The 26,729-nt window shown below is 48.5% G+C and overlaps 2 protein-coding genes across 7 annotated transcripts in view; one reads left to right on the top strand and one right to left on the bottom strand.

Moving 5' to 3' along the window:
- ABL2 (ABL proto-oncogene 2, non-receptor tyrosine kinase) overlaps nt 1-17,168 on the top strand; it is a 48,328-nt gene extending 31,160 nt beyond the window's left edge. For 4 of the 6 annotated variants that reach the window (XM_065841856.2, XM_071809984.1, XM_065841858.2 and 1 more), the window contains exons 2-11: nt 938-1,108; nt 1,791-2,086; nt 2,732-3,004; nt 3,836-3,920; nt 5,574-5,751; nt 6,382-6,566; nt 6,858-7,010; nt 8,377-8,466; nt 9,717-9,890; nt 10,545-17,168. In XM_065841856.2, coding sequence (XP_065697928.2) covers nt 938-1,108; nt 1,791-2,086; nt 2,732-3,004; nt 3,836-3,920; nt 5,574-5,751; nt 6,382-6,566; nt 6,858-7,010; nt 8,377-8,466; nt 9,717-9,890; nt 10,545-12,238 — 3,299 coding nt within the window. In that variant the 3' untranslated portion in view covers nt 12,239-17,168. The remainder of the gene's footprint in view (nt 1-937; nt 1,109-1,790; nt 2,087-2,731; nt 3,005-3,835; nt 3,921-5,573; nt 5,752-6,381; nt 6,567-6,857; nt 7,011-8,376; nt 8,467-9,716; nt 9,891-10,544) is intronic. The other 2 variants (XM_071809985.1, XM_071809986.1) reach the window with 1 other exon arrangement.
- A 136-nt stretch (nt 17,169-17,304) lies between these two features.
- TOR3A (torsin family 3 member A) lies at nt 17,305-26,729 on the bottom strand. The gene is made up of 6 exons (XM_065842765.2): nt 24,031-26,729; nt 23,587-23,700; nt 22,585-22,850; nt 21,777-21,952; nt 19,878-20,002; nt 17,305-19,428 (listed from the first exon to the last, which is right to left on the bottom strand). The coding sequence occupies exons 1-6, from the start codon at nt 24,314-24,316 to the stop codon at nt 19,178-19,180; spliced, it is 1,218 nt and encodes a 405-aa protein (XP_065698837.2). The 5' UTR covers nt 24,317-26,729; the 3' UTR covers nt 17,305-19,177.

Below are 26,729 nucleotides of genomic sequence, written 5' to 3'. Positions count from 1 at the left end.
GAAACTGCATCACTGCTCTTTCTTTTGTCTTAATATTGAAATTTATTCTGCTACATGTTCCTGGAAAACCTCTCTGCAGGTTAGAAAGCCAATGATAGTCTTGGCATAGACCAATGAAGTGTTCAGACAGTTTTGCTTTTTACTACATTTTTTTCCAAAAACCCTGTGTATTTAGATTATTTTTTGTGATCACAGAGACTGGAGACCTTTTTTCTTTTGTCTATAAAACAGGTCTGATTCTTTCCCTCCACTCTCTTGTGCTATCAAATTTGCATCAATTGTCCATTAAAAAAGCCAAACAGAACTGCCTGGCTATTCAGAAACACAGGTACTAAATACCTGGCACCATCCCTGCTGCTTTCTGTCCCTGTCAGTTTTCAACTTCCTCTTTACACAGGCTTGAAATGTATCACCAATCACCATAATTGCTGCTAATACTGAATCAGTTACTGTCCCAACCTATAGATCACATGTACCATAATTTAGTCCGTCTTACCTGTATTTGCAGTGTTGGTTTCAGATGCAAGCTGTCTGCTTCAGCCGCAGAAATGATGAAGACATAAAACACAGCATTTCAGTGTTAAAAAGTTTCCTTCGCTACTTCACATCATTTTAAAGAGTGCTTTTTATTTTCTTATCCATTTTTTATCTGTGAATGCTTAAATACTTTCAAATAGTAATATATATCATGTAATAAATATTAAATAGAAATTTTATGTACATAGTTTGCTACTCGGTTTATAGGCAGTTAATCACCTTCTCCAGCCTGTTAGAAGTAACTTGTAGGATCAAGAGTCAGCAAAATGGGTATTGAAAACTACCAATCTAAGATGTGCCGGTGTGGTGTTCCCTCTCCATAAACAGCTCTGCTGTGCACTGAGTTTTGGTCTATTCACAACTGTACACAAAGTAATTTCCTCTTCTCTTCTTTCTTCAGAGGCCCTGCACCGCCCCTATGGTTGCGATGTCGAGCCCCAGGCACTGACTGAAGCCATCAGATGGAGCTCCAAGGAGAACCTGCTCGGAGCCACTGAGAGCGACCCCAATCTCTTTGTTGCACTTTACGATTTTGTAGCAAGCGGCGACAACACGCTCAGCATCACCAAAGGTGAGGCTGTGAATGCAGAGCAGCTACTAGATTGAAAAATTAGCAACAGGGAACAGAATCCGTCCCCAGATAGGAATAGGAATGAATGCAGTTAGAGAAGATTATTCTCTAAACCTATGATTACAAGCCGATGGTCTCTCTCTCACTTGGGTTGGAGAGACACCTGCTGGGCAGTTCTCCTGGTACAGATACGGGTTTGTGTAGCTCTTTGCTCTCCAAATCACTGGCTGGACAGAGGAAAACCTTTGCATTATTGATGATAACAAAATTCAGCACTTTCAGCTGGGACAAAATCCAGAATTATGAAATGCACAGAGATTTTCTGTTTCTGCTCAGTACGTGTATCAGGATACGACCTGCTGTAGAACTCTGTTAAATCACATGCCATTAGAGGCTTCAAGAAGGATACAACCCTCATCCCTCCAAGAAAAAAAGTCCTAGTCTAAAAAGCTGGACTACAGGAAGCTTTTTGAGTTCAGTCACTCACACTGCAGAAAATTAAGGAAAAGTATCTTAAGTATTCTGTCTGAAACTTAACTTTACTTCATAAATACTTTATATAAAGCAGTGTAGTTAGAAGATCACTGCTGCAGATTTTTATTGTTAAACCCAGGCTTAGTCAGCTGATGGTGAGTGTATCCCTTAATAGATTGCACTGTGCTTATTTTCTTTCTGGTCATAGGTGAGAAGTTGCGAGTCCTGGGTTACAACCAGAATGGTGAATGGAGTGAGGTACGTTCGAAGAACGGGCAGGGCTGGGTACCAAGCAACTACATCACGCCGGTGAACAGCCTGGAAAAGCATTCGTGGTACCACGGGCCAGTGTCCCGCAGCGCAGCAGAGTATCTGTTGAGCAGCCTCATCAACGGCAGCTTCCTGGTTCGTGAAAGCGAGAGCAGCCCAGGGCAGCTGTCCATCTCGCTCAGGTACGAAGGACGTGTTTACCACTACAGGATCAATACCACCTCAGATGGAAAGGTGAGGATCGCTGGATAATGCTGTGGGGAGAGGAAATAAGGATATTAATTAAGAGGTGGTACAGAATCTCAGGTTGCAGACTGTTAAGAGAGGGGTGTATGTGAGAGAAAACAGGTCCACTGGTTGATTAGTATAAAAAAGGAACACGTGTGCCAAGAGTTTGGTGGTAACTCATTGAACAGCACTTTGGAAGAAGCGCAGATGGTACTTTTCCTGGCAGAAGGCAGCTAGGGAGCAAAGCAGTTGTAGTTTGATGCGACACCACTTAGAACAAGCAGAGCTTTGATAAGTCAGCAGTTTTGATCAGCATTTTTGAAGCCTTGATCAAATAGCAGTACAATGTGTTGAGTGATGCAGACATTGGCCTTGCAGTTGGCTGCAAGAATTGCAGTTTCTAGTCCTGTAAAGCATGAGGCAGCAGACAGCACTGCTCTCAAGTGATAGCTTAGATCTGGCTGCCTTCCGCAGGTAAGAATCCCAAAGATTAACATTCATTTGCCCAACAACACAACAAATATTCCAAAGTCTGGTTCCCTTACCTTTTTTCCCTTTTAAACCTGCTAGAATGTTTTTACCTGTTTCCCAGTGTTACTGAGAGCTTCCAGCTGCCGTCATTTAAGTAGATTCCTGGCTTGTTCTTCACAGGTATATGTGACAGCAGAAAGCCGTTTCAGCACGCTAGCAGAGCTAGTGCACCATCACTCGACGGTAGCAGATGGACTGGTGACAACTTTGCATTACCCAGCACCCAAGTGCAATAAGCCCACTGTCTATGGAGTGTCCCCCATCCACGACAAGTGGGAGATGGAGCGGACTGACATCACCATGAAGCACAAACTCGGGGGAGGCCAGTACGGCGAGGTGTACGTTGGTGTCTGGAAGAAATACAATCTCACGGTTGCTGTGAAAACATTAAAGGTGAGTTTTCAGATTGTTTTGCGCTGTTTGTTTGGTTGCCATTTATCATAAGGGTAAGGAAAATGTAACATTCTCAGTTATACCTCCTAATGATATGAATATCAGCAAATGGACTGTGCTGATATGCGCAAAATCCATGCTTGAGAGTAGCTTTGCAGTACAAAGCTTATTAAACTTGCACCAGTGCATGTGGCTTAGAAACAAATTCGAATTTGCCCAGCAAGCACCTGCAGGAACTGCATGTCCAAGTCAGATCTGTGCCATTTACTTACCAAGTCCTCTTCCCTCAGAAGAGCCATGGAAGCTTTAAGAAATCAAAGGTGTTTGAAATAGCTTCTACAACCTCTCCCCTACTCCTGGAAAAAAATCAGCTTCTCCATTTATCTTTCTTTTCAAAGCTTTCTGTTTAACATTAACAGCTACAGTTTAGGGATATTGGACTAGATGATCTTTTGACGTCCCTTCCAATCCCTAACATTCTGTGATTCTGTAATTCTACATACCCACTAAGTAAGGGACCTTTCAATTGTAATTTTTGTAACTTGGCAGAGGAACTAAGTCAGTGGCCCTGACAATCTTCCTCTGACCAGCCACAACAGCTACAGGACAAGAAAGCCCAGCACGTTCTGGGTACTGCAGATCTGTGGCTTGGCCACGCTGCAGGCCAGCCAGGCAGCTTTTCGGGGGTGTTGTGTTTTGCTTTGGTAAAAGCCAAACCAGCAGAATGGAGTTAAGGATTCCATCACTGATATTCAGCTCAGATACGTGGTGTTCAGCAGACATTGGTCATGAAAATGAATTGTCCTTTCTTTTGCCTCTCTGTTTATCTAGGAAGATACCATGGAGGTGGAAGAGTTCTTGAAAGAAGCTGCTGTGATGAAAGAGATCAAGCACCCGAATCTAGTGCAGTTGTTAGGTTAGTGGAATTCCTTACTCTTCCTTTTTTTACTTGAGTTTCTGCCAAAATGAAATCTATCTTGTTTGAAAACAGTGGCAGATTTTCTGTATTTACATAACCTTTTTAATCAGGTCAGGTTATGGGGTAGTATTTTTGACAGCTTATTCCCTTATGTAATATTGGAGCTAACAGACACTAATTTTAAATAAATCATCAAATATAGTCACATTAGTAGACAACTTTGCTGTTGATGCACGACTATGCGTTATATAAAGTTTGCGCCTAGTTAGTTTGTGCCTTAGATATATTCCATGGTTCAGTTATCAGGGCCAGATTCCTTTTCTGCTGTGTTCAACCAGATTTATAGAATTATTTTCCATTACTTATTTTTCTGATAGAACAGAACAAAATTATAAGAAAATTCAAAGTGAAAGAAAAAATATATATTCGAAGCACAACAAATACCATTCTCTATACTCCTTAAATCAGAGATGTTTATAGAAAAGCTGCACTGAATAGAACAAATTGGTCCGAAATTAAGCAGAAGACAGCCAGATCACTGCTGCTATAAGGGACTCTGTGTGTCACCAAATAAGTGCATGAGATCAAGGCAGTGGAGATGCAGGTCGAATCAAACAGCACATGGATGGAAGAAATCTGCAGGCCTTACAGCGTGGCTGTGCCCCGTTTGTTGAGCTGGCACGTGTGTGGTATGAGGATTGCTATTAAATGGTCTGCATAGCTGTTAATTCTACACGTACAAAGATTCTTATGGAGACACCCTAAACCTTTACTAGTGTTTAGTTGCCTCTAGACTTTTGCTGTTTTCAGGAGCAAAGCTGTCAAGCCAAGCCTAGGATGAAAGGAGAAATGTGAAGAATGTGAAGGCTTTTAATAATGGCAACTATTCTCATTTAAGAAATGGGCACAGATGATGTGGCTGCCCAACCCTGTCTGGTTCCAGGAGCAGAGACTAAAAGATTTCTCATCAAAGAGATGTGTTTTTGCTCTTTCTGATGCACAGTGTAGTTGTGTTTCACTCCTGTATGTGTGTAATGGTATAAAGAGGCATTCAGCAGTGCTGCAGTGGGAGCTGGCAGAGATTTGACATGAGTATCCTGTTGCCCTCCTCCTCCACTTTGCAGATAATTGCGGTGACTGTAGCGAGTAGTCATCTGCGGAATGTGTGAGAATGCTGCTTTGGGAGCAGGTCCCACCATGCTGATCCCTTCCCCTGCACACATGGGAGTGCTCCACATTACTCTGTAGTGACATGGCAGTCTGGAAATCTTGTCAGTTGACAGGTACCTACGGCCAGTTGGCCGCTCTTTAGCTTTATGAAGGAGGAGAGGGCAAGAAAAGCAAATCGCATGCATTAAAATTTCATTCTGCAACCCTCCAAAGAACAGATATTCTTTATGTATATTATATAGAAATAGCAACGATAGACAGGTTTCTTTTTTTCCATAAAGTGGATGGACAAATAAATAGACAGAAGCACTGAATTTTAAGTCGGGACGCATTGATCTGGGTCTCGTAGATGGAAATCTCCACATTTTGGAGGAATGCTCCTGGTTACAAAATGCAACAAATGGCTATTAAATCAGGAGTAGTGCTAAGCTAGGGAAGAAAGGGAAGCTTTATTCATATGCTCCCCCTCCTCTCTGCTAGGTGTGTGTACCCTGGAGCCTCCCTTCTACATCGTGACAGAATACATGCCCTACGGGAACCTGCTGGACTATTTACGGGAATGCAACCGGGAGGAAGTGAGTGCTGTGGTGCTACTCTACATGGCCACCCAGATCTCCTCCGCTATGGAGTACCTGGAGAAGAAGAACTTCATTCACAGGTGGGTAAAATCACACAGAGCTGGTACAATCTCAGATTGTAATGATGAATGGGCCACCGGCATGATACCCCAGGAACTCTTCTTTTTCGGGATGTTTCTTCCAGATTTAGGTTTCACACTGGGGTATCCATTGGCTGTTTTGGTTTCAATAGTGTCTTGCAATTCCTCCTGCCCATGACTTTCATAGCAGACTTACAGTCTTGTGCCTGACTGCCTGACAGCTATGAAAGTTGGTGGTGTCCTGTTCCGATGTACCCTCTTTGTGCAGGGCATTGTCAGTCACTATGTTCTATTTTAATCCAGTCAGATAAAGCCGTGCCATAAAGCTGTTACCAGTGTGTGATGAGATGCTGATCTCATCCTATTCTTAGGAAACATAAACTTCTCATCATAGCTGCTATCATTACTGGAAATTTAATAGGAAATGAACCCTAATTTTGACTTACTGATTGCTCCTAAAAGTCCACTCAGTGCCTGACACTGTTGGGAGCAAAGCTCATGTGGCCTTTGCTGCATAAAGAGGGTGCTTTTCAATTCAGAAGGGAGGGACAGGCTATGCAACCAGAAGACTATATTCAGAAGCCCAGCTCTTGCTTCAGTAAAGGAGTTTGCTTGTTTTCCTCTATATAGGGACCTGGCAGCACGGAACTGCTTAGTTGGAGAAAATCACGTGGTGAAGGTGGCTGACTTTGGCTTAAGTCGGCTTATGACTGGAGATACCTACACAGCTCATGCGGGAGCCAAGTTCCCGATCAAATGGACTGCTCCCGAGAGCCTGGCCTATAACACCTTTTCAATCAAATCAGACGTGTGGGGTAAGAAAATTCCACTTCAGTGGTCTGTTCTGTTTTGTTTTTCTTTGCCAGCCTAGACAGTAACTTGCTTTCTGGCTTGGGCAGAAACATGTGGGGAGGAGACAGTCACATGCCAGGCCACAGCTTCATGAATCAACAGCATTTTTATCATGTCGTGTCTTCATCTGGACTGGCCTGAAATATCTGCAAGAAATAGTTGCTGGCTCAAGCTGCAGTACAGGCCACAATGTCACGAGCAACACAAGAAGAGGGCAGATGTTTGACCAGGAATTCTCTTTTTTCTAATTCCAGCCTTTGGGGTGCTGTTGTGGGAAATTGCTACCTATGGGATGTCACCATACCCAGGCATTGACCTCTCTCAGGTGTATGATCTGCTGGAAAAGGGCTATCGCATGGAGCAACCCGAGGGGTGCCCTCCAAAGGTTTACGAACTGATGAGGGCATGTGAGTATCTTCTTCCAGTTTGGGAGACAAAGCATGGGAGGGGTGGGAGAAATCTGTAGTTAACTTTGAAATCCTTGCTTCTTATGTGCCACTTTGTTAGCTAATGTGGCCCTGTCACCTGAGATGTACCTGGTTACTGATGCAAAATGAGTCTGGTCTCTAGGGAACAAGAACTGTCATCTCTGAGTACCGCTAGCACTTAGTTGGCAAGGTGTTGCACAAAACACATTCTCCAAGCACACCATGAAAAGCTCCCAAGTGCTTCATAACAGACTGAAAAACCACTAATATAAAAATAAAAGATACAGGAAGAGAGCAACAGCGTTTAAGAGCATTGCCGATCTCCTTCCATCCCACAAGAGCAGAGAATATCCTGGGCAAAAGGCTGAAGATCCTAGAAAGCAAACCAGGCCATGCTGCTGGATAAGGTAAACAGCTCTGAGCAGAGAGACCCTGTTGGTGTGACCAGAGTGGGAAGAGCCTCCTCAATGCTAACTCAGGCATCTGTGTGGCCCTCAAGGGACAACACAGATGAACCGGGGTGTACGAAGCCATTCGGCAGCCTGTCTCCAGCAGTGCCTGATCCCCAGCATGTCAAGGAAAGTCAGGGTGGAACTTCAGTTATGAAACAAAGAAGCTGGGTAACAATGAAGGATATTGCTTCAAAAAAAAAAAATAACAGAACAAAACCAACCTTCAGAAAGCTGACAAAAGCAGGAAATTCATATGATATTAATGCCACCTAAAATGAGTAGAATGCCAGTCACTTTCCAGACACTATGGTGATACGACCTGAAAGTGCTTCCAGAACACATTCCCTTACTGCAGATTTCTAACTACAGAAATCACATTTTCCGTCACGATACCCTTCCATAACTTTCCAAGCTCCATTACAGATCAATGCACTCTCCTCCTCTTTCCCCCACAGGGTGAACACATTCTCCTTTTGGAAGGCTCTGCCTGAATTTCAGTATTAAGAGCATGCGAGCAGAATGTTTGTTGCCTGGAGCTCTGCACACACAGTTATCTGTGACTGTTCAGTCCAAACAGCCAGGGTAGCAAACATGGAATTCTTTGCCCAAGAAATTCAGAGAGAGGAACAGGAAGATGAGAAAAAGCTGTGGAGTTGGCAGAGAACGGGGATTTTTAGAATTGGTTCCTTCCTCTCAAGATCTGTTTGTTAGGATACAGTAGGGTGACTCACTGCTGCTGTGAATTAATATCTGTGAATGACTCTAAAGCCTGTTCAGTAGTAGGACATTGAGCCTGACTACAGTTGAGGAAGCTTAGGTGCTTTCTGTCTCCTTGGACAGAGTAAAAGGTTATCTTCAGGCACTGAGACTTACTCTGCTTTCTCACATTGCAGGTTGGAAATGGAACCCGCCAGACCGACCATCCTTTGCTGAGACCCACCAGGCTTTTGAAACCATGTTCCACGACTCGAGCATCTCAGAGGGTGAGAGCCCGTGTTGCTTTATTTCTGCAGGTCATCCCTTGAGTGCTGTGTCCTGTGGATGGGCCTTCAAGGCTCATCTGCTGGCAGTGGAGGTTGTGATGAAGCTTCATCCCTTTCTTAATTTCTTAACCATAAGTGGGTGAATACATTCTCTTACTCGCTGCACAAATACTGAATAAATTTTAGACATACACCAGTGCAGGGGTCAGTATAGTTTCCTAAGAGCCCTAAGATGCCAAAGAGTTAATGTAAAGAATATTGTTCTCTCTGTTAGAGGAAGCCTCTTGTTTCCCAGACTGAGGAGTCAGGAATAGCGAGTGATGCTGAGAGAGAAAGATGTATGGGTATCGCAGTCCTTTGCTGATGGCAGCAGTTAGGTCATGAAATATTATTCCCCAGCCTTCATTTTTAAAAGGTGTGCCTTAATCTCTGGATTTCCTACCTAGGTACTTCTAGGACCTAATCTGTGCAACTCAGGTCTAATAGGTCAACTAATGGGTAAATACTAGTGAGCAGTGTGATACTAGACAGCAGAGAAGCAGAAATATCTAAGCATCTTTCTAAATTTTTAAATTAAATATGAAGCTGATCCATCCATTTCCCTACTACAGAAAAAAACACATCCGATTGAATTCTACCAGGGAGGATCTAGAGTAGGCACATTGAGTGACCCACACAAATGCCACCCTGCATGTGAGCAGGAGGTTTTGGGAGTTTTTCTGGCGTGGTGATTTTTTCTTTAATCACTTACCTCATGTTGTTGGTGAGATGGAAACATGCAGCCTTCATTTCCAATAGGGAGGTGCAGTATTTTGCCTCCAGCAAAGCAGCTTAGATCCAGATCGAGAGAGGACACAACTTTTGGGGGAACTCAGGAGCATCAACAGGAGGCACCTTAATTAAAAACAGAGGCAAATGCATTCAGTGCTGGCTTTAGCTCTTGAGCAGCCCTTACCCCCAGAGAGAGCTGGGTTCATACCAGACCTCTTATATGCATCCTGCCACTGGGGTTTTTTGATGAATTTATGAAGATGTGGATGAGTTTGAAAGCATTACAAAAAGAATACTACTTACCCTGATTACCTCTGGATTTGAGGACAAACTAAATCCATAAACTATGCATTTCTTAGTCACGTATCTCTTCTTGCCAGTCTGGATTTGCAGTGAAGACCCAGGTTTTCTTTTCCTCTGCTGGTCTCTGTTCCAAATATTCCTGTTATAATTTTCCTTTTTTTTCATTCCCCTTGCAGAGGTAGCAGAGGAGCTTGGAAGAACAGCCTCCTCCTCATCCATAGTTCCTTACTTGCCCCGGTTACCCATGCTTCCCTCCAAGACCAGAACGCTGAAGAAACAGGCAGAGAACAAGGAGAACATTGAGGGAACGCAAGATCCAGTGGAGCACTCGGCTTCCAGCTCAGCACCAGGTACGGGCACTGGGAGAGTGGCAATGAGGCCACCTGTTCTGGGACAGGCTTGCTGCTGGTGTAAATGGCCAGAGAAACAGAAGAAAACCGACCAGTGTGACGTGGGAAGGTGCTCTGTGCTGTTCTGTCATTAGGGCTGTTGGCCACTCCAACAGTCCAATTACTTATGAAAAACTAGAAAACAATACAGCTTGTTTAATGTTAAATCCCATTGTATTTTTTCTTTTACATTTAGTTTTGCTGCTTCTTTTAAAAACTATAGCTTCAAAACTAAATTTGACAGTGTAACAAGAGGTTTTCTTTTATACTTACTGTATGTGGGAAAGGAGGAAAAAAACTACAGGAAGGGAATAAGAAACTGTAAGAAAAGAACAACTTCACTTTCACCTGAACTCTCTTCTAAGTGGCCTCCCCAGTACAGATAACAGACAAGTCATACATTCAGAAGTGGGAAAAAAGTGGAAAAAAAAAAGAACCAAACAAACTCAAAAGCACACCAGCCACGCACAAAAATATAAGTGCTGAATTCTTCTCTCAGACTCTTTCTGCAGAACCTGGGCAGCTAAATACACCAGGCCTGTAAAGCCCACTGCAGGACAGGGAGGCAGTAGTAGAAATTGATTTTGCAGATTCACACTTGTTTCTTCTGTCCAGGTTTTATCAGAAGCACGCAGCCAAGCAGCGGGTCTCCTGCGCTGCCTCGCAAGCAGAGGGACAAGTCACCCAGCAGCCTGTTGGAGGATGCCAAAGAGACCACGTTCACCAGGGACAGGAAAGGTGGCTTCTTCAGCTCCTTTATGAAGAAGAGGAATGCTCCCACGCCTCCCAAGCGCAGCAGTTCCTTCCGGGAAATGGAGAATCAGCCCCATAAGAAATACGAGCTGACGGGTAACTTTTCATCTGTTGCTTCCTTGCAGCACGTGGACGGGTTCTCTTTTGCTCCCACGCAGCAGGACGCAAGCCTGGCACCACCCAAGTGCTATGGTGGGGGCTTTGTGCAGAGGACCTTCTACAATGATGATGGCACTGGTACCAGCAGTGGTGGGGGCGTAAGCACTGGTGGTGGGTGGTCGGGCATCACTGGCTTCTTTACACCGCGCTTGATTAAAAAGACACTGGGTTTACGAGCAGGAAAACCCACTGGCAGTGAAGAAGCTTCAAAGCCTTTTCCAAGGTCAAACTCTACATCTTCCATGTCCTCAGGGCTCCCAGAGCAGGATAGGATGGCAATGACCCTTCCCAGAAATTCCCAGAGGTCAAAAATCCAACTGGAACGGACAGTGTCCACCTCCTCTCAGCCCGATGAGAGCACGGGGAGGGCCAGTGACCTGCTTCCCAAAAGGTTTGAAGAAGGCCCTGCTTTGACCAGAGAGAGACCAAAAGCAAAACTCTTGCCGCGGGGTGCCACAGCGCTCCCCTTCCGAACCCCCTCCGGATCGGAAGAGAAGGAGAGCCCAGGGCTAGCAGCAGCTCCCAAGGGCAAAGAAAAAAACAGTGGCCCACGGCAAGGGGCCCTTGAGGATGGTGAGAGACCGGGGTGGTCATCTCCAGGAAAGGCTGCAGCAATACTTCCAACCACTCATAACCACAAAGTGCCAGTCCTAATCTCACCCACTCTAAAACACACTCCAGCAGACGTGCAGCTCATTGGCACAGACTCTCAGGGTAACAAATTTAAGCTCTTATCTGAGCATCAGGTCACTTCTTCTGGCGACAGGGACCGGCCCAGACGGGTAAAACCAAAGTGTGCTCCACCTCCACCACCAGTGATGAGGCTCCTACAACAGCCAGCTGCCTGCTCAGATGCAGCAGAAGAGCTGAGCAACGCGGCGGGAGCGCAGCACGGACTGGATTCGAGCGATGGGAGTAAGAAGGCAGCAGCAGCAGCACCTGTTGGTGGAAAATCTGGGAGGCCCGTGATGCCTCCACCTCAAGTGCCTCTGTCATCGTCTTCCACCTCCCCAGTGAAAATGGCCAACGGCACGGCTGGTGCAAAAGTAGCGCTAAGAAAGACCAAACAGGCAGCCGAGAAAATCTCCGCAGACAAAATCAGCAAGGAAGCGCTGCTGGAGTGCGCAGATCTTCTCTCGAGTGCCATCGCCGAGCCAACACCAAACAGCCAGCTGGTGGACACGGGCCACCAGCTCCTGGATTACTGCTCAGGCTACGTGGACTGCATCCCGCATACACGCAACAAATTTGCCTTCCGGGAAGCTGTGAGCAAACTGGAACTCAGCCTGCAGGAACTGCAGGTGTCCTCAACAGCTGCTGGGGTCCCTGGGGCAAACCCCGTCCTTAATAACTTATTGTCATGCGTCCAAGAAATCAGCGATGTGGTGCAAAGGTAGCTACTGTCAATCTGGGTAAGAGAAATACACGCGGGGAGGGGGGGACTTTTTTTCTGTACTGATGCTTTCAAAAGGAAAGACTGATACTTGAGTATGTGAAGTACCTCAGATCACTGAGTTCTCCTCACGTTTACAGGTTCATCTCAAAAAAAAAAAAAAGAAGGGGGGGGATGGAAGGGGTAGATCAAAGCTGTAAAGGGGCAGAACATCAAGTATTTGTCCCTACCTTGTCAGTCTGATCTGCTCAGTGGGGCGAGGGAAGTCTTTGCTTTTCCCTTGGAGAGGCAGGAGAATCGATGGCAGGTTGTTGCTCTGGAAAGGATAGTTTGATGTGTGATAGCTGGAGTACTGGAGTGGCTGCAGGCTGCACGGCTGTACAGATCCTCCCCGCCTGCACAAACACACGCTTTGGCCTCCCGATGTGGGGCGGGAAAGGCCCTGGGGCTGCCATGGTTCCAACCACTGAGCAGCCGGAGCTGGAGCAGCTCTGCCGGGGGAGGTCGTGTGCGGCTGGGGGAAAGGTCTAATGCACTGACAGTGTTCAGAGCTGCTGGAGGTGGATGCACTAGCCTGGATAATGGCTTACTTCCACAGCGCTGCTGCTGCTGTAACAAGAACTGCAAAATTAAGTTAATATATGAAACTCTCCCTTTTCCCTCCTGTCCACCTCATGTTCTCATCTTCGTTGTATCAGAAGCGTCAGGGATGCTGGGCAGACTTACCACTGGAATACCCCCTCCCCACCACACAGCCTTTGCTCAGCTCTTACCTATTTCTAGTGGTCTAGCACGGGTGCTGCTTGTTGGTCTTTTGTGAGTAGTTTGGGGCTCTTGCACAACTTGCCAGTGTTGTTATTGAGGGTGGGTGGGTTTGGTTTTGTTTTGTTTTTTTTTCTTTAAGCTCTAGTTTTTTACCTTGTTACCAGGTTGGCTCCCCAGTTCAGTTCCATCATGTTGAGGACCCATGGTAGGTCAGGCGGAGCCTCTGCTGCTCCTGGCTGCTCTCCACATTCCTTTAGCGGCCGGAGAGCCAGAAAGCGCAGCCTCACCTGCCCACCGCACACCCTTGCTGCTGCGGGGTTCCCTGGGCCCGTCCCTACTCCTGATGTAACACAAATACTTCACGCTGACAGTGTCCTGGGGTTTGTTCTAGTGCTTACCCGTCTCACAGGCTTTCGGCCTGCATGCGAAGGTGACTATGTATGTCAGCATATGGGGAAATCACAACCATCTTTTACTTTATTGCTGTATTTTAAAGGCTAGATCAGAATCTCACATCAAGGCTCTGTCCAGTGAGCTCCCACTGGGTGACGGTTGCTGATGTCTGCTGCCTACTGACAATCCCAGGATGAAAGCTGTCATGTGCTTGAAGTTGTCTTCCTTGGTCCTAGTGCTCTTTGTAGCTGTCATGAACATAAAAAATATCTGATGTTCTGTGTATATGCACAGCTCCCCAAGATGTACATATACTGGCGAGTAGGAAGAGCTCAGCTCACTGTTGGTTTGAGAGAGGAAGAAAACAGGCCTGATACCTGGTTCCAAATACACATTACCCTGCATGCTGCTGCTCACTTCACACTGTTGGTGATGATAGAGGATCTGGCTTGCTTTGCACCTTAAATCTCTTATTTTTGGCTAAAATACTTTTTTTAAAAAACTCGTTTTTAAAGTGTGACTGTGCTGCTTTTAGTTTGAGCATTTAGAGTTGAGCTGGGGCACAGGTGTGAATTTAGATGGGCACTTGTGTTTCTCTAGACACATGGCCCTGTTGATGCTTGAACTCAGCTGGGCTGTCTCACTGAGCGTCCCTGTTTTTCCTGTGGAGCACAGTGAGACAGTGGCCTGAAAAATCTTTAGAAATGGGCTGGTGTCTGAGAATCCTCATTTTATTGCTGGTCTGTGGTAAACAAAGTTGTGTCACAATGCATGAATGGGCACCGGTGGAGCAGCACGCAAAGCAAAATGGACCATGTGAGCTTCACTGTCCCAAGTAAGTGAGATGGTGAGAAAAAGAACACAAAAAGCAATCCCTCCATCCCAACTGACAGGCATTAAAGTGAATTAATTATTCCTACAAGTCAGGTTTTTTCCCAGTGAGCTGGTGCCTAAGTGGAGACAAAGGAAAGTGCAGCATAGGTTACTCATCCTGACTTAGCAGCGTCAGGCCGGCCCAACAAAGCCAGCTGTCTGGTTCTGCAGGAGGATTTTGAGCTTGCCTGGGGTCCGCAGGGGAGGCTGAGTGACAAACCCTTATCTTGTAGACTTTACTGAGGGCTTTTGTGGCTTACCTCATCTCTTGCAGTCATCTTTATTGAAGGTGTGCATCCCACACACCGAACTAACTGCCTTTGGAGATAGGACCTGCAAAGGGGAAGAGGCTCGTGGTGTTGCTTCACATGGCTTTTTAAACAATCGGGAGGATTGGAAAGGCATGGGAGCTTTCCTTGGGGCAGAAAGACAGACAATCGTGTAGTTTCATCATTTTACTACTAAGCTTAGGACAAACAAGACTGAAACTGAAGTGATTCTCAGGGGAAAGGTATTTTAACCAGAAAATTACAAGGATCTTTGTCCAGTTGAGTATTTTGAAAAAAAAGCCTTTTTTTCTTTTTTTTTTCCTGAATGCCAGTCTTCCAGAAAAGCTGCAGCAAAAGTGATAGAACAGCAGCCCATTCCTGGACTTTCTAACTGCTCAAACTCCCCTCTTTCAGCCCTTTCTGAAGAAGCCAACTGTGCCCCAAGGAAGAACTAAGTGGTCCTCCTGCTGCTCATCCCCAGTTCCTTGCAGATGCCACATAGTTTCTCCCTGTTCCTGCCAGGGGTGGGCAGTGGGACAGCAGTGACACAGGCTGAGGTGCAAAGGGACCGTTGGAGGTCGCCTGGTCCAAGAGCTGCCCAGGACCATGTCCAGACAGCTGCTGAATATCCCCAGGGATGGAGACTCCACAACTGCTCTGGGCAACACAGAAACCCCTTCAGGTCTGATCCCTCCAGGGGAGGGAAAACACAACAGAGGAATTTAGGATTTGTCTGTCATCACTCCTATGGAGAGCATTTTCTCTGCTCTTACCTATTGTCTAACATCAGGTAGGTAGATAGTGGCAGAGGAAGAGCTAATTTAATGCTAGGGTTTTTTTTCATCCTAAATAGGAGGCTGCAGGATAGCTTCTGCTTCCAGCCTTCCCAAACTGGAATTTTCCCCTGCTCTCTGGTGGGAGAGCAAAAGGACGGGACCTGGGAAAGTTGGTTCTGCTCTAACTCACCCTTCAGTTCTTCCTTCCACAGTTACTCTCCTAAAATTGTTACTGTTCCTTCTCCCTTTTGCTAGGTTTGGCTTTCTGTTCAGCCTTAAAGGTCTCTACTTTAGCAGCTTCCCGCCTTGCACAGTATCTTCAGAGTAACCCAAGGATGCTGGAGCCCCATTATTTGTGAAGCGCAGCACCTCTTGCTCCGTGGTTTAGGGTAGGGACAAAGTGTAAACTCCTGTTGTGTTTCCTCACCTCTATCTGAAGGCCTCATGGGGTACGGATGCAATTGCACCTGGGCTCTCTCACATGCACTATAGAACGGGCTGGAATTTAAAGCAGTTGTCTCTGCAACAGAGGACAGCACCACATAGGGCCTGGTAACGCCAGGCACAAAGCACGCGCTCACACGTGTGAGCCAACATGGGGCACTTTCTTTCTCTTCCTGGCTACGGTGGGGAATTAGCCAACTCACAGGTGCAATTCTCTCTTCCTGCGCTGTACGCCCTTTTTAACCCCAAAGTGGTACACTCAGCTGCCTGACTGGCAGCACTTCAATTTTATCCTATTTTTCATTAGTGCGGACAGGGTTGAAGCTGAATTAAGAGTCTGGGTCTTGGGACTACATCAAATTCAGCTGCTGGGAAAGCGGAATTGATTGGAGCAGCATTGCTGACGCAGAACGCAATGGGGAAGAGGGGGGCAGCTGTCTGTTCCTGTCCTCCTCACACAGAACATTTCTGCTGAGCACCACTCGTGTCAGTGAGACACAGTCAGTGTCGGCACGCCATCAGGTGTGCTGGTGCAGGAGTTCCACAGTACACAGATCTCTGCAGGCAGCAGGAACCAAACCCCACAGCGTGGGGCAGCAGCTGCGCCAAAACTGCTGCGGTAACAGAGCAGCCCCTCCCTGAAAGGCGGCTGGTGCGAGCAAGCAGGATGGGTCACGCTGTGCAGTCATGGAGCAAAGAAATCCCAACCCCAGTGTCCGTACTGCTTACCTGAGGCAGCTTCTCCAGCAGCTGAGGTGCTCGGCCTTGTGCTTGTGGGTGCTCTTGGGCATCATCAGCCGCTGCGACAAGCATTAATGAATCCAGAAGATTGGGTTTGCAAATATATCAGGCTATTGTCTTTTTAATAACACTCAACCCAGCCCCACTGCTCATCAGTAGCCAGCAGGAAAACTGAGGGGTAGCGACTACAACACGCTCGGAAACCTCCCAGTTCAGAGTGGGGCTGTGCTCCAGTTGCCTGTAGTGTAGAACAAACCTTCAGCCTGTTCCCTGGCGGTAGGAAATATGAGGTTATAGGACACCTGACTTACAATACCTACACGGTAAGAAATGTCTGTACCAAAGGAGGTCGTTCTTCTACATGTGTCGGCACGCTGTTTGTATCAGTAGTGAACTCATTGAGGGCAGGAATGGATTAAAATGAAACACGTTAATCACCAATCACTCTACCAGTGTTGTCAACTGTTTTTTGTTTTTAATTGTTATTGTAATATATTTTGGTTGTTTTTCTAATTTAATTCTCTCACTATCGTCTGACTGTGAACTGCGAACAGTGTTAAACTTGATGTAAATAAGGCCCTCTGAAGGGCCTCTTTGCCTGTCGTTCCACAAAGTTTTGCCAATTTGCATTTTGTTTTAAATAAAGGTTGCAATATTTTATTGGCAAAAACCACTTGAGTATATGCTGCTTTTTGTTCTTAAGGAATATTTGAAGCTGCTCAGTACTAACCTGAACTTTGTTATTTTGAGTAGAAAGGACAAGATGATTATAAACCTGTTAAAAAAAGAAATAATTTAATTCTGCCAGATGGCAAAGAAAAGCAGTATCTTTATTTATGACTCTAAAATCAAACAATGTTGCTGTGGCCAGAGGAGAGCGGTTCTTGCTGTTGGGGTTGCATAAGCAAATACTGAATTCTCAAACATACGTGTGACCTGCAGAGTGCAGGGTCTTGCATCAGCAGTTTGACAGTTGCCCTCAATAGTAACAGCACCACCTCCTTAATCAGTAACAGAATAAGAACCGCTTCACTTGCCAACTTCATACCAGCCCCTGAAATGGCTGACAAACCCTTCCTCTCAGACAGCATCAGCCTGACCTGCACAGCTGAACAATCTTCACTATTTTAGAAAATATAATCACAGGTTATCCTGGTTTATACAACCTTCTAAGCAACTAAACTTGAACAACCTTCTAAACTTATCGCCCAGGTTATGAAACACAATGCAAATTGTATCTTTCTGTGGATTTTCACCCCCCGCCTTCCCCAGGCACATCTCCCACTCCTCTTGCCCAGGCTGAAGCTTTAGGTTTGACAATTTGTGATTAAGAGATTAACCATAACCTGAGTCTCAGAAGTGCTTGGTAACACCATGCACTGAGACTAAAGGTAAGTTCAGCCTAACTCTGCATCAGCTGAGCAATGAGGAAGCAGCTGCCGTGGACTGTGAAGCCTCAGTAGGTAACCAGAGGGAAGCACCAACTCAGAGCCTGCAGGACTCGTACCTGTGTCTGGTCAATCTTTTTCCAGAGGCCGTGCTGCTCATCACTGGCACCGCAGCGAGGTTCAACGCCTAAAATAGATCCAAGGTCCAGCCACGGGGCGTGCGGGGAGCTGAGCCCCGTCCTTGGCATGTGCAGTTTCACCTCATCGCCCGGCCCCGCTGCGTTGGAAGGGAGTTTTGACCTTAAGGTCACAAAGTGATTCCTGTAACACTGTTGAAACTTTTTGGTCCTGCTGCAACATACTTATCAGCTGGCAAGTACCCAGACAGCAAACAGCCCCTTGGTGTAGTAAAGCTGATACCAGCCAAAAAAACACACCACACAACATACTGGAAAAAAGAAAATGCTTACTGCATCCTTCAAAACCCAAATTCAGTTGCAGCCTGTACCTTCAGCCACCATCCTCAACTGTCCTTTGCCCTTGAGAGGGGAATTAGTCTCCCCATTTTCATTTTGTGGTGAAGTAAACAGGCTCTTCACCTTAGAAAATTAATTTCAGCTGAAGTTCACCTCATGCCCACAGCTGCTTCCATACAAGGAAAGTCTCCAATGAGAAAGGGACACTCCAAAGGGAGCAGCTTTGGATTTGACATCTCCAGAGGAGATTATTCAGTCATTTTCTTTACACATGGACCTCCGTGCACAAAGCACGATCCTGGCACACGTGTCCCCGAGCAGCAGACACCTCGTGAGTGCAGGAGAGAAAAAACACTCAGCTCCAGCGTAACAGTTCTGTGCAATTTTGTAAAGTGGCAGAGACACGGGACAGGGATGAGGACGTGGCTTCTGCTGGACTGTCTCAACAGGACCAGTCTATCCAAGGCCTTCATTACATGGTAACGAACCAAGGCCCTGGACATCCCTGATCATGTCAAAGCATCTGTCAGCACAACCAGATCTCTACTTCAGGCTGCTACCTGCTAGAAGAAGAGACTTAAACGCTGGACAAACTTCAAAGGCAGCCAAGCACAGGCTGTCCCCGTATCCCAGAAGTAAGGCTGGGCTGGGTGCATCTCCTTCTCCACAAAGAGCCGTCAGGGACACAAGGGGTTAAGTCTCTGTCCCTGTACCAGCCCAGGGCTGGGTAACCTGGTTGCTTGACCTTGTGTGAGGCGGCAGAACCACCTTCACCACCACAGAACCACCTTCACCACCAGTGCAGTCCCACCTGGTGTTCAAGGAAGGAAGTAACTGATCCGCTGGGATACAGATTTGCAGCCCTGTGCAGAGAAAAGTTTCTCCTCTTTGGGGACGAACACCATCATCCCGGCCACCTCATCAAGGGCTGTGTCGGTGTATGGAAACCCACGGGCCAGGAAAGCATCCCGCGCGCAGAGCTTCACGTGGTGGTGCTCCAGGGGCAGGAACGGCACGAAGAAATCAATGAGGTTCTCTTCCAGGAGGTGGCTGCGGGCGTAACCGTTCTCTGCAGCAAAACACGAGACAAAAAGCTTCAGAAACTTCATCTGAGAGCTGGCACGTCTCTGCAAGGCAAGGCTTGTCTCTGAAGGGGCTGTCTTGGCTTGCCCAGCCATATGTGGTGGGAGACACCCACTCAAAGAGCTGGCCAGCACTTGGTCTGCACACAGAACATCACAGCTTGGCCATCTTGGGCCAAGAGAAGCCTGAGTCCCCAGAAAAGCCTTGGTACTTCTTATGGTGTTGGGCTCCCTCTTGCACCCTGGCCATTTTCAGGGGTGAAGGGGACAAGGAGCCACAGCTCCCTCCTCCTGTGCCTCACTGCTCATGGGGCTGTGCTAATGAGGATGAAGGGGCTCCCATCGCGAATAACCCCAGGGCAGGGCTAGAATAAAGGCTCCTTCTGCAGCACACATGCTCACGCAGGGTGGGTGGGACTGCGTAAACCCAGCTTACCTGCAGGCTCCAGCAGCTCCAGCCGCAGCCGCTGCTCCAGGAACTCCATGGAGATTTCCTCCCGCGCCCGGCCAGCTCGCCAGAAGTCCAGGGCCACCTCATTGATGGCATTGCCACCGAGATTGCTGCAGACACAGAAGGAAAGTTATTGAACCACGTCATCAAAGATGAACTGCTGAGAGCTGCCAGCAGGCCTCTGCAATTCTGTTGACAACAAAGGATTTGCAGTGTAGGATCAGCATCTGAAATACTGGCACAGGGAGAAACCATCTTCCTTCCCAAAGATCCCCTTTCCACACAGTTATCATCCATCTTGCCAGCCCAGTCCCTGGGGCAGCTGCCTTCTTCCCCAGGGTGGGACCAGGACCCAGTAGAATCCTCCATCTCCCTCAGTCCCCTCTCCTGGTTGGATGTCATCGACCCTGCAGGTGACACTTGGCTCCACACCAAACTCTCAGCATTCCTGAAAGTCCAGGCTGGAGGGCAGAGCACCGGGCAGGAGTCCCACTAGAAGTAAAGGTCTGGAGCAGGGACTGTAGTGGCAGCCCAGCACTTGGCAAAGCACCTGCTGCAGGAGGGACAAAGCAGCGCAGTCCCACATGAGGACTCTGCTGGACACCCACTTTGGGGGTAGCTCCATGGTGGGGGACATGGGTCCCGATAGCCATTAAAGCTCCTGGGCAGCCCCTCACCTCAGAAAGCAGTTCAAGGCCATACAGTCCCAGAGTGCTGGTGTGGGGTTTGCAGCAGCCTCAGCCAACAGCCCCCCAAAGTGCCCCACCACCAGTGAGCTGGCAATATTAGGAACCAGCTGGCTGCAGGGAGGGGACGCAGATCTTGCGCCCATCTTTCCTCTTGTGTCAGAGGCTCTGAACCCACTCCCCAAATGGAGGGGAGGAAAAATTACAAAGCCACCCCTATTGTCCCTCAGCTCATGCTGATCCTGCTCCCACCCAGAGCATAGGAGGAACAGCCCTTCTGCCTGAGGACAGCCAGCCAGTCCCATCCCATCCCTCAAACCTGGCCAAAGCTGCAGGGCCAGACCAGTGTCCCAAAAAGCCCTGGGGCAGACAGCCAACTGTCCCCACAACAGGTCTGTGTCACACTGCCACCACGTATGACGAAACCCCCCCATGATTACACACTACTGCAGTTCAAGGCACCCTGCTCCCCTCTGCTTGGTGGCACAAAGGGGCTGGCACACACGACGCTGGCCCAATGCCCCACTGTCAGCCACCCCTGGCACCTGCATGGCTTTGGCAGGTAGGACACAAGGTCAGCTCCGCACAGCTGGTAGCACATCCACCCTGCCCTGAGCAACAAGGGACAATCTGCCCCCTCCACCACGGCTCCTGCCGGAGACCCACGCAGGTAGGACTGAAACGTGGTCAGCTCCTCAAATATCGGGCAGAGCCAAGCCAAAGGCTCTAGTTCCTAAATTGAAGGAGGTCCAAGATACTAATATCTTCTTAGCATTTCTCACTAGCTGCTTCAGACATGTTTACTTCACATCAATTTTGAGATGTCCCACTTCTCCCCCTAGATGCATCCCCCCTAGACCTGAGTCAGGGACAGCATTCACAACCAACAGCGAGATCTCCCTGCTCAGCTGTGCAGGGGACACCACACTAGCTCTAACTCACTGGTTGCTTGTCTCAAAGCCAGGACACTGGCCCAGGTGTCCCAGCTAAGCTGACCTCAGCTCCTCCTGCAAATGCCTTGAACCCAGGGAAGATGCTCAGCATCAATAAACAAAACTGACCATGGAGGCAAACACCTCTTGGAGGAGCTAGCATCTCTCTCCCCTCCTCTGCAGCCTGAGCCCCCTCTTTGCACGTCTCAGGATAACACCCATCACCACTTTGTTCCTCCCCACATCCTTGGGGACCCAGAAATCACCTGAGGAAGAGGAAGATGGATCGCCGGTAATCCAGCTGGTCCTTGTTGTCATACCGAGCCATGAAGGGCTTGATGGCATCCAGGAGGCTGAAGTGAAGTTTCTCTGCCTCATCGAAGATGAACAGGGACTGCTTGCAGAGCTGCACAGTCTCACTTATCTGCTTCTTCAGCTGAGCCTGCAGAGCAGCAGGGAGGGGCGTGAGCAGCCCAGCAGCTGTCGCTGCCACCAGATCACCATGCAGGGGCTGAGCCTGCATGGGTTAACCCCGGCAAACAGCTACGCACCACACGGCCGCTGGCTCCCTCCCTCCCACCCAGTGCAGCAGGGCAGGTGATATCTAGAGCAAAAGCAAGAAAATGAGTAAATCAAGCTAAAGATGGTTTAGTAGGTGAAGGAAAGCAGAAGAAGAAAGCAAGCAAGTGAAGCAAGTGATGCAAAGGCAACCATTAATTCCTGCCACTGACAGCCAGACAGTCTCTAAGCAATGGCTTCGTACTTCAGAATCCCCTCTTCCCCTCAGTTTTTATTGGTGAGCACAACAGTAGATCAACACGGAATATCCTTTTGGTCAGTTGGGCTCAGCTGTGTGGTGTGTGTACCCCCAACCTACTGACTGCAAGATGGAGTGGGAGAAGGAGAAAGCCGCAAGGCTGTGCAAGCAACCACAAGGCTGTGTTAGCAACTATGTTCTGCTCACAAATCCAAAATACAGAACCCTACAGCTGCTGCGAAGGACATGAACTCCACCCCAGCCAGACCCAGTACACTGGACTGTCCCCACAGCAACACTACGTTGTCAGCTCTCACCTTGTACGAGTCCACGTATGTGTGGTGGGGGAAATGGAAGAGCGAGATGAACACCTTGACACACTCGCTCTTCGGTCCATCCCGGTATAGGTGACTGGCCAACATCCGGGCTACAAAGTTCTTGCCTGTGCCGGACCAGCCGTGGAAGGAGAGGACCAGAGCCTTCTGCGGCTGTGGGTTCTGCAGGAACCCTCGTACTGCCCGGACGACGACTTCTTTGGCCAAGTGCTGCCCGTGGAGCTGCCTGTTGAGGTCTGCTTCCAGCCCTGGGGGAAAGGGAGAGCAAGAGCTCAGCTTTAACTTGCAAGCCCAGCTGCTGCTGCAGGGGGGAAGAAGAGATAACCTGGCAGGCACTAAGCTCACGCAGCCCTGCTGGGGGGGCTGCCTGGCTGAGTGGGGTCTGAAGTGGCCTTAAAGCCACAGGGTTAATGCAACAGGCTGCCTGTGCTGCCTGCATCAGCCCCTGACTGCCAAGAGACACAGATTTTCCACTGGCTCCTTTTTTCCTTTGTGAAGAGGAACAGGTATTTGGTGACTGGAGAGCGCTGAAGCCCATGGGCCCTCATGAGTTCCCGGCAGAGGGTTATGGATAACAGATATCTCAGGGACAACAAAATGCAAAGGCACCTGCACAGGGCTTAGATGAAGGTCTCAGTGTCCTCCCAACCTGGGGCTGGATACTGGGCCAGTTTGGGTCCCACTGCACCTGCCTGGGAGCTACTGTGTGAAGGCAGGGCTAGCGGCAAATGGGAGCACATACACTGCACAGTGAGGAGCAAATTCTCTTGTGTCTCAGAACTGCAAATGCATTACGGGAAATGGGACTTAGCTCAGCCCCTCACCCTCCCACCAGCTCAGTAACCTGCTCAGAGGTGCCTTTTACTTCCATCACTTGCTAAAATACACTTTTTGAAAGAAAAAACCCCACAAACAAAAGAAGAGACAGTAGGGAGAGGCAGCAGAGACAAGCACTCCTTGGTGTCTCCCAAGCACAGCACCCACCTGTGATATTGTTGACTATCCTGCAGTCTCCTGTCTTGCAGCACTTGCCGAAGCCGCAGTACCACGTAGAGAGGATTTCCAGGTAATCCTGACCCACCAGAGGCAAGCTCCAGCCTGGAAAAGGCAGCAGTCTGAGCAGAAATCTGCCAGCAAGTGTCCTTCCTTTGTATTTTGTATGGATGCTCAGCTGAGCCCCATTAATAGCAGCCCTGCTCCCAGGTGCAGGGGATCAGATGCTGTGGGGAGGGGAGTCAGGACACAATGGGCAGCAGCTCGCTCAAGTGGGCACAGAGACCCATATTTGGGGTACACTGAGTGAGGAGGGAGATGCCCGGAGCAGTGACCCTTGGGAAGGGAAGGGCAGGGTCCCCAGGGACTGGGGTATGTGGGATGTTTGGACCCAGTGGGTCCTGAGAGAGGGAGAAAAAGGAGGAAGGTGCTTACCTGGGCCAGCACTGGACTGTTTCTCTTCTTCCTCCTCCTCTTGGCAGCCCTCATGCCACACCTTGCACGCCATGTACTGCCAATACTGCTTGGAGAGAGCACCCACAGCTCCCAAATGCTTCTTCACGGCTTCATACTTTGCCCTGCCCCACAGTCCCCCCTCTGCCCCGGGGCCCTGCTCCTCTTCCCAAGGCCCCTGCGGTGTCCCCCGGCCCCCCGGGCCCCCCAGCAGTAGCAGCAGGCAGCAGACCAGCCCCAGGGGCGCCGGGAGCCCGACCCGGCCCATGGCGCTGGGTCAGGGATCCCCGGCAGGGTGGGAGTGGAGCCGGTCCCGGCTCTGTTGGGTGTCCGCAGGCTCCCGGCCTCCCTTAAACCTCCCGAGCTGTGATCTCACTTCCTGGCCGCCTGCAATTGGAGTCATGGGCGGGAAGCTGTGCGGTGGCGTCACCGCCTTGTGTCTGTCCCCTGTCCCACGGGCAGCCAGCCGCCGACCTCTCCTGCACCCAAGCGCTGGGCTCGGCACAGCTCCGGACAGAGTTGTTCTGCCAAATCTGGCCTTGTTCCTGAAAGGAGGCAGCAGGCACCCTATGGTCTCTTCTTCTGCACAAAACTTGGACCCCGTCCTCTCCCCAGGTCCTGCCAAGCCTCACGGGGAGGGGAGGCGAGAGGCTCATCTTCCAGCTGGGCTGCAGAGATGTCCTTGACACCACGACCAGCCCGCTCATGCCGAGCTCCACCACCGCAGCCCTCCCACTCTGGCCACCACACCAGGAAAAGCTGCAGCACCAGCGACAAATGCCCAGGGAAGGCAAATAATCTGTTTTCTAAGTAGCCCAGCTGAAGTTTTCCCCCCACAACGGAAGCTGTTGTTCATCAGGATCATTTCCGAGGGCACACAAAAATAACAGGTACAAACAAGGGAGCAGGAGACGGTGGATGAGTCAGAGCAGGAGCACAGGGAGCCGCAATGTGCTGTGCATGGTGCACCTGCTGCCGGCAGCGCTAGGGGTTCAGTCCAGCAAGGAGAGTAAAGCTCTCACAGCAGCAGTTTTGTTGCTGCTCTGGGCTGGGCTTGCTGTGCCACACTGGGTGTGTGTCATTCTTCATCTGCCCCAAGAAGTGTTGCTGCTTACTCTGACATCAGTGCATCTTCGTGCAGCGGTACATCCACACCTTACCACAGGAAGGGTGGGCTCCACTCAAGCAGCCAGGAAGGAAAAACAAAATTCAGACCAGCACAGAACAACTCTGAAATCACATATGAGAACTGAGGCACAACTTACCAGCACTGAGCTCACCGCTAACAACCAAGCTGTAAAAACCCCTGTGCATGGAAGCACATGAAGCGCTTGTGCTTTGGCAAGAGATTCTAGGATCCCATGCAAAGCCTGGCTTTGATTTTGGAAACAGGTACACACACAAACCCATCTGTGGGAGGGAGACGAAAACTGGATAAGCTCCATGGAGCTCGAATTTTCCCTTAAGCTGTACCCACTGTTTGCTTACTATAAGAGACTAACACCTCTACGGGTTACTGAGCATCAGGACAAGTCCACTCACGACGCATCCTAACCAAGACAACACCAAGATGCTTTACACATGGAAAGAATCTCAAGGTTATCCTGCATGGTCAGAAAAATAAAAATAAGAAGGACACTAAATGCAATTCCTCCAGCCTGGCAATTCACTGGTTCAGGTGGGTGAGCAGCAAGATCCAGCACCACCAGCCATGGAGTGGAGCATTGTCACCATCTACAGGTGGCAACACAAACTGCACATCAGCATTAAAGACACTGGTATTAACAGAATCGTCCCCTCCAGCTTCAAAAATAGTCAGTGAGGCTAAAAACTTAACACCAGTTGCAATAACTTAACCACAACTACAACCAGTGCATGTTAGAAAAGTTTAAAATCGAACTCACTGTAGCTATAGAAAATTAAACTATCAGTCTTTCTGAAAATTAGTGGAAGTATTTAGACATTTACAAAATATACATATTTATAAAAAAATTTGTAGCTGTAATAACTTTCAAACTCTGCCCTCCCAGGGATAAGTGCTTGAGCTGAAGAGAGCTTATCAAAAGGGACAGACTGAATAACAAAAATAGATGTTCTCATAATCCAAAGGAAAAAAAAGTCTGAAAAAGCAAATTTTGAAAGAGAACTGACTGTCCAATACCACACCAGCTCCAGGGTACCACAGCGTCATTCCTGGGATGTCAGCTTCACTCAAACATGGCACATTGTAAAAGCTAGAGGGGAGAAGTAGGGGGGCTGTGACTAAAAATAAACGAAAAATAAAAAAATCCACCCCATGAATAATTTCCTACCCTTTGCAGGGCCTCAGGGAGGAAATCATCCCCAAGGATTAGAAGTGGAGCTGCAGGAGACTGGAAGAGATCCTAGTGCCCAACAGCGAGGAGAACTCGGTCCTACCTGACTCTGGGAAGGACGGGGCTCAGAAGCACAGCAGTGAGTGCCCCAGTACAGCTTGCAGGGATTATATCCCCAATTTGGTTTTTGCTTCCTGTGCTGAATCTCACTCACTTACTGCAGTATTTGGTAATCTTCAGCTGACAGTTTTGCTAGAAGAGGCAGCTGTAGGGATCTGCAAGACCCCAGAGATGAGCTGCAGAGCTTTTCACCTCACGGCTGGTTATTCCAAAGCAGTTCTGGTGAGCAGCAGCCACCTGATTAAA

The sequence above is a fragment of the Patagioenas fasciata genome, chromosome 6 (assembly GCF_037038585.1).
Source record: "Patagioenas fasciata isolate bPatFas1 chromosome 6, bPatFas1.hap1, whole genome shotgun sequence".
Classification (NCBI taxonomy): Eukaryota; Metazoa; Chordata; class Aves; order Columbiformes; family Columbidae; genus Patagioenas; species Patagioenas fasciata.
The sequence above is the reverse complement of the archived record's forward strand: the minus strand, read 5'-3'. Positions and strand labels throughout refer to the sequence as shown.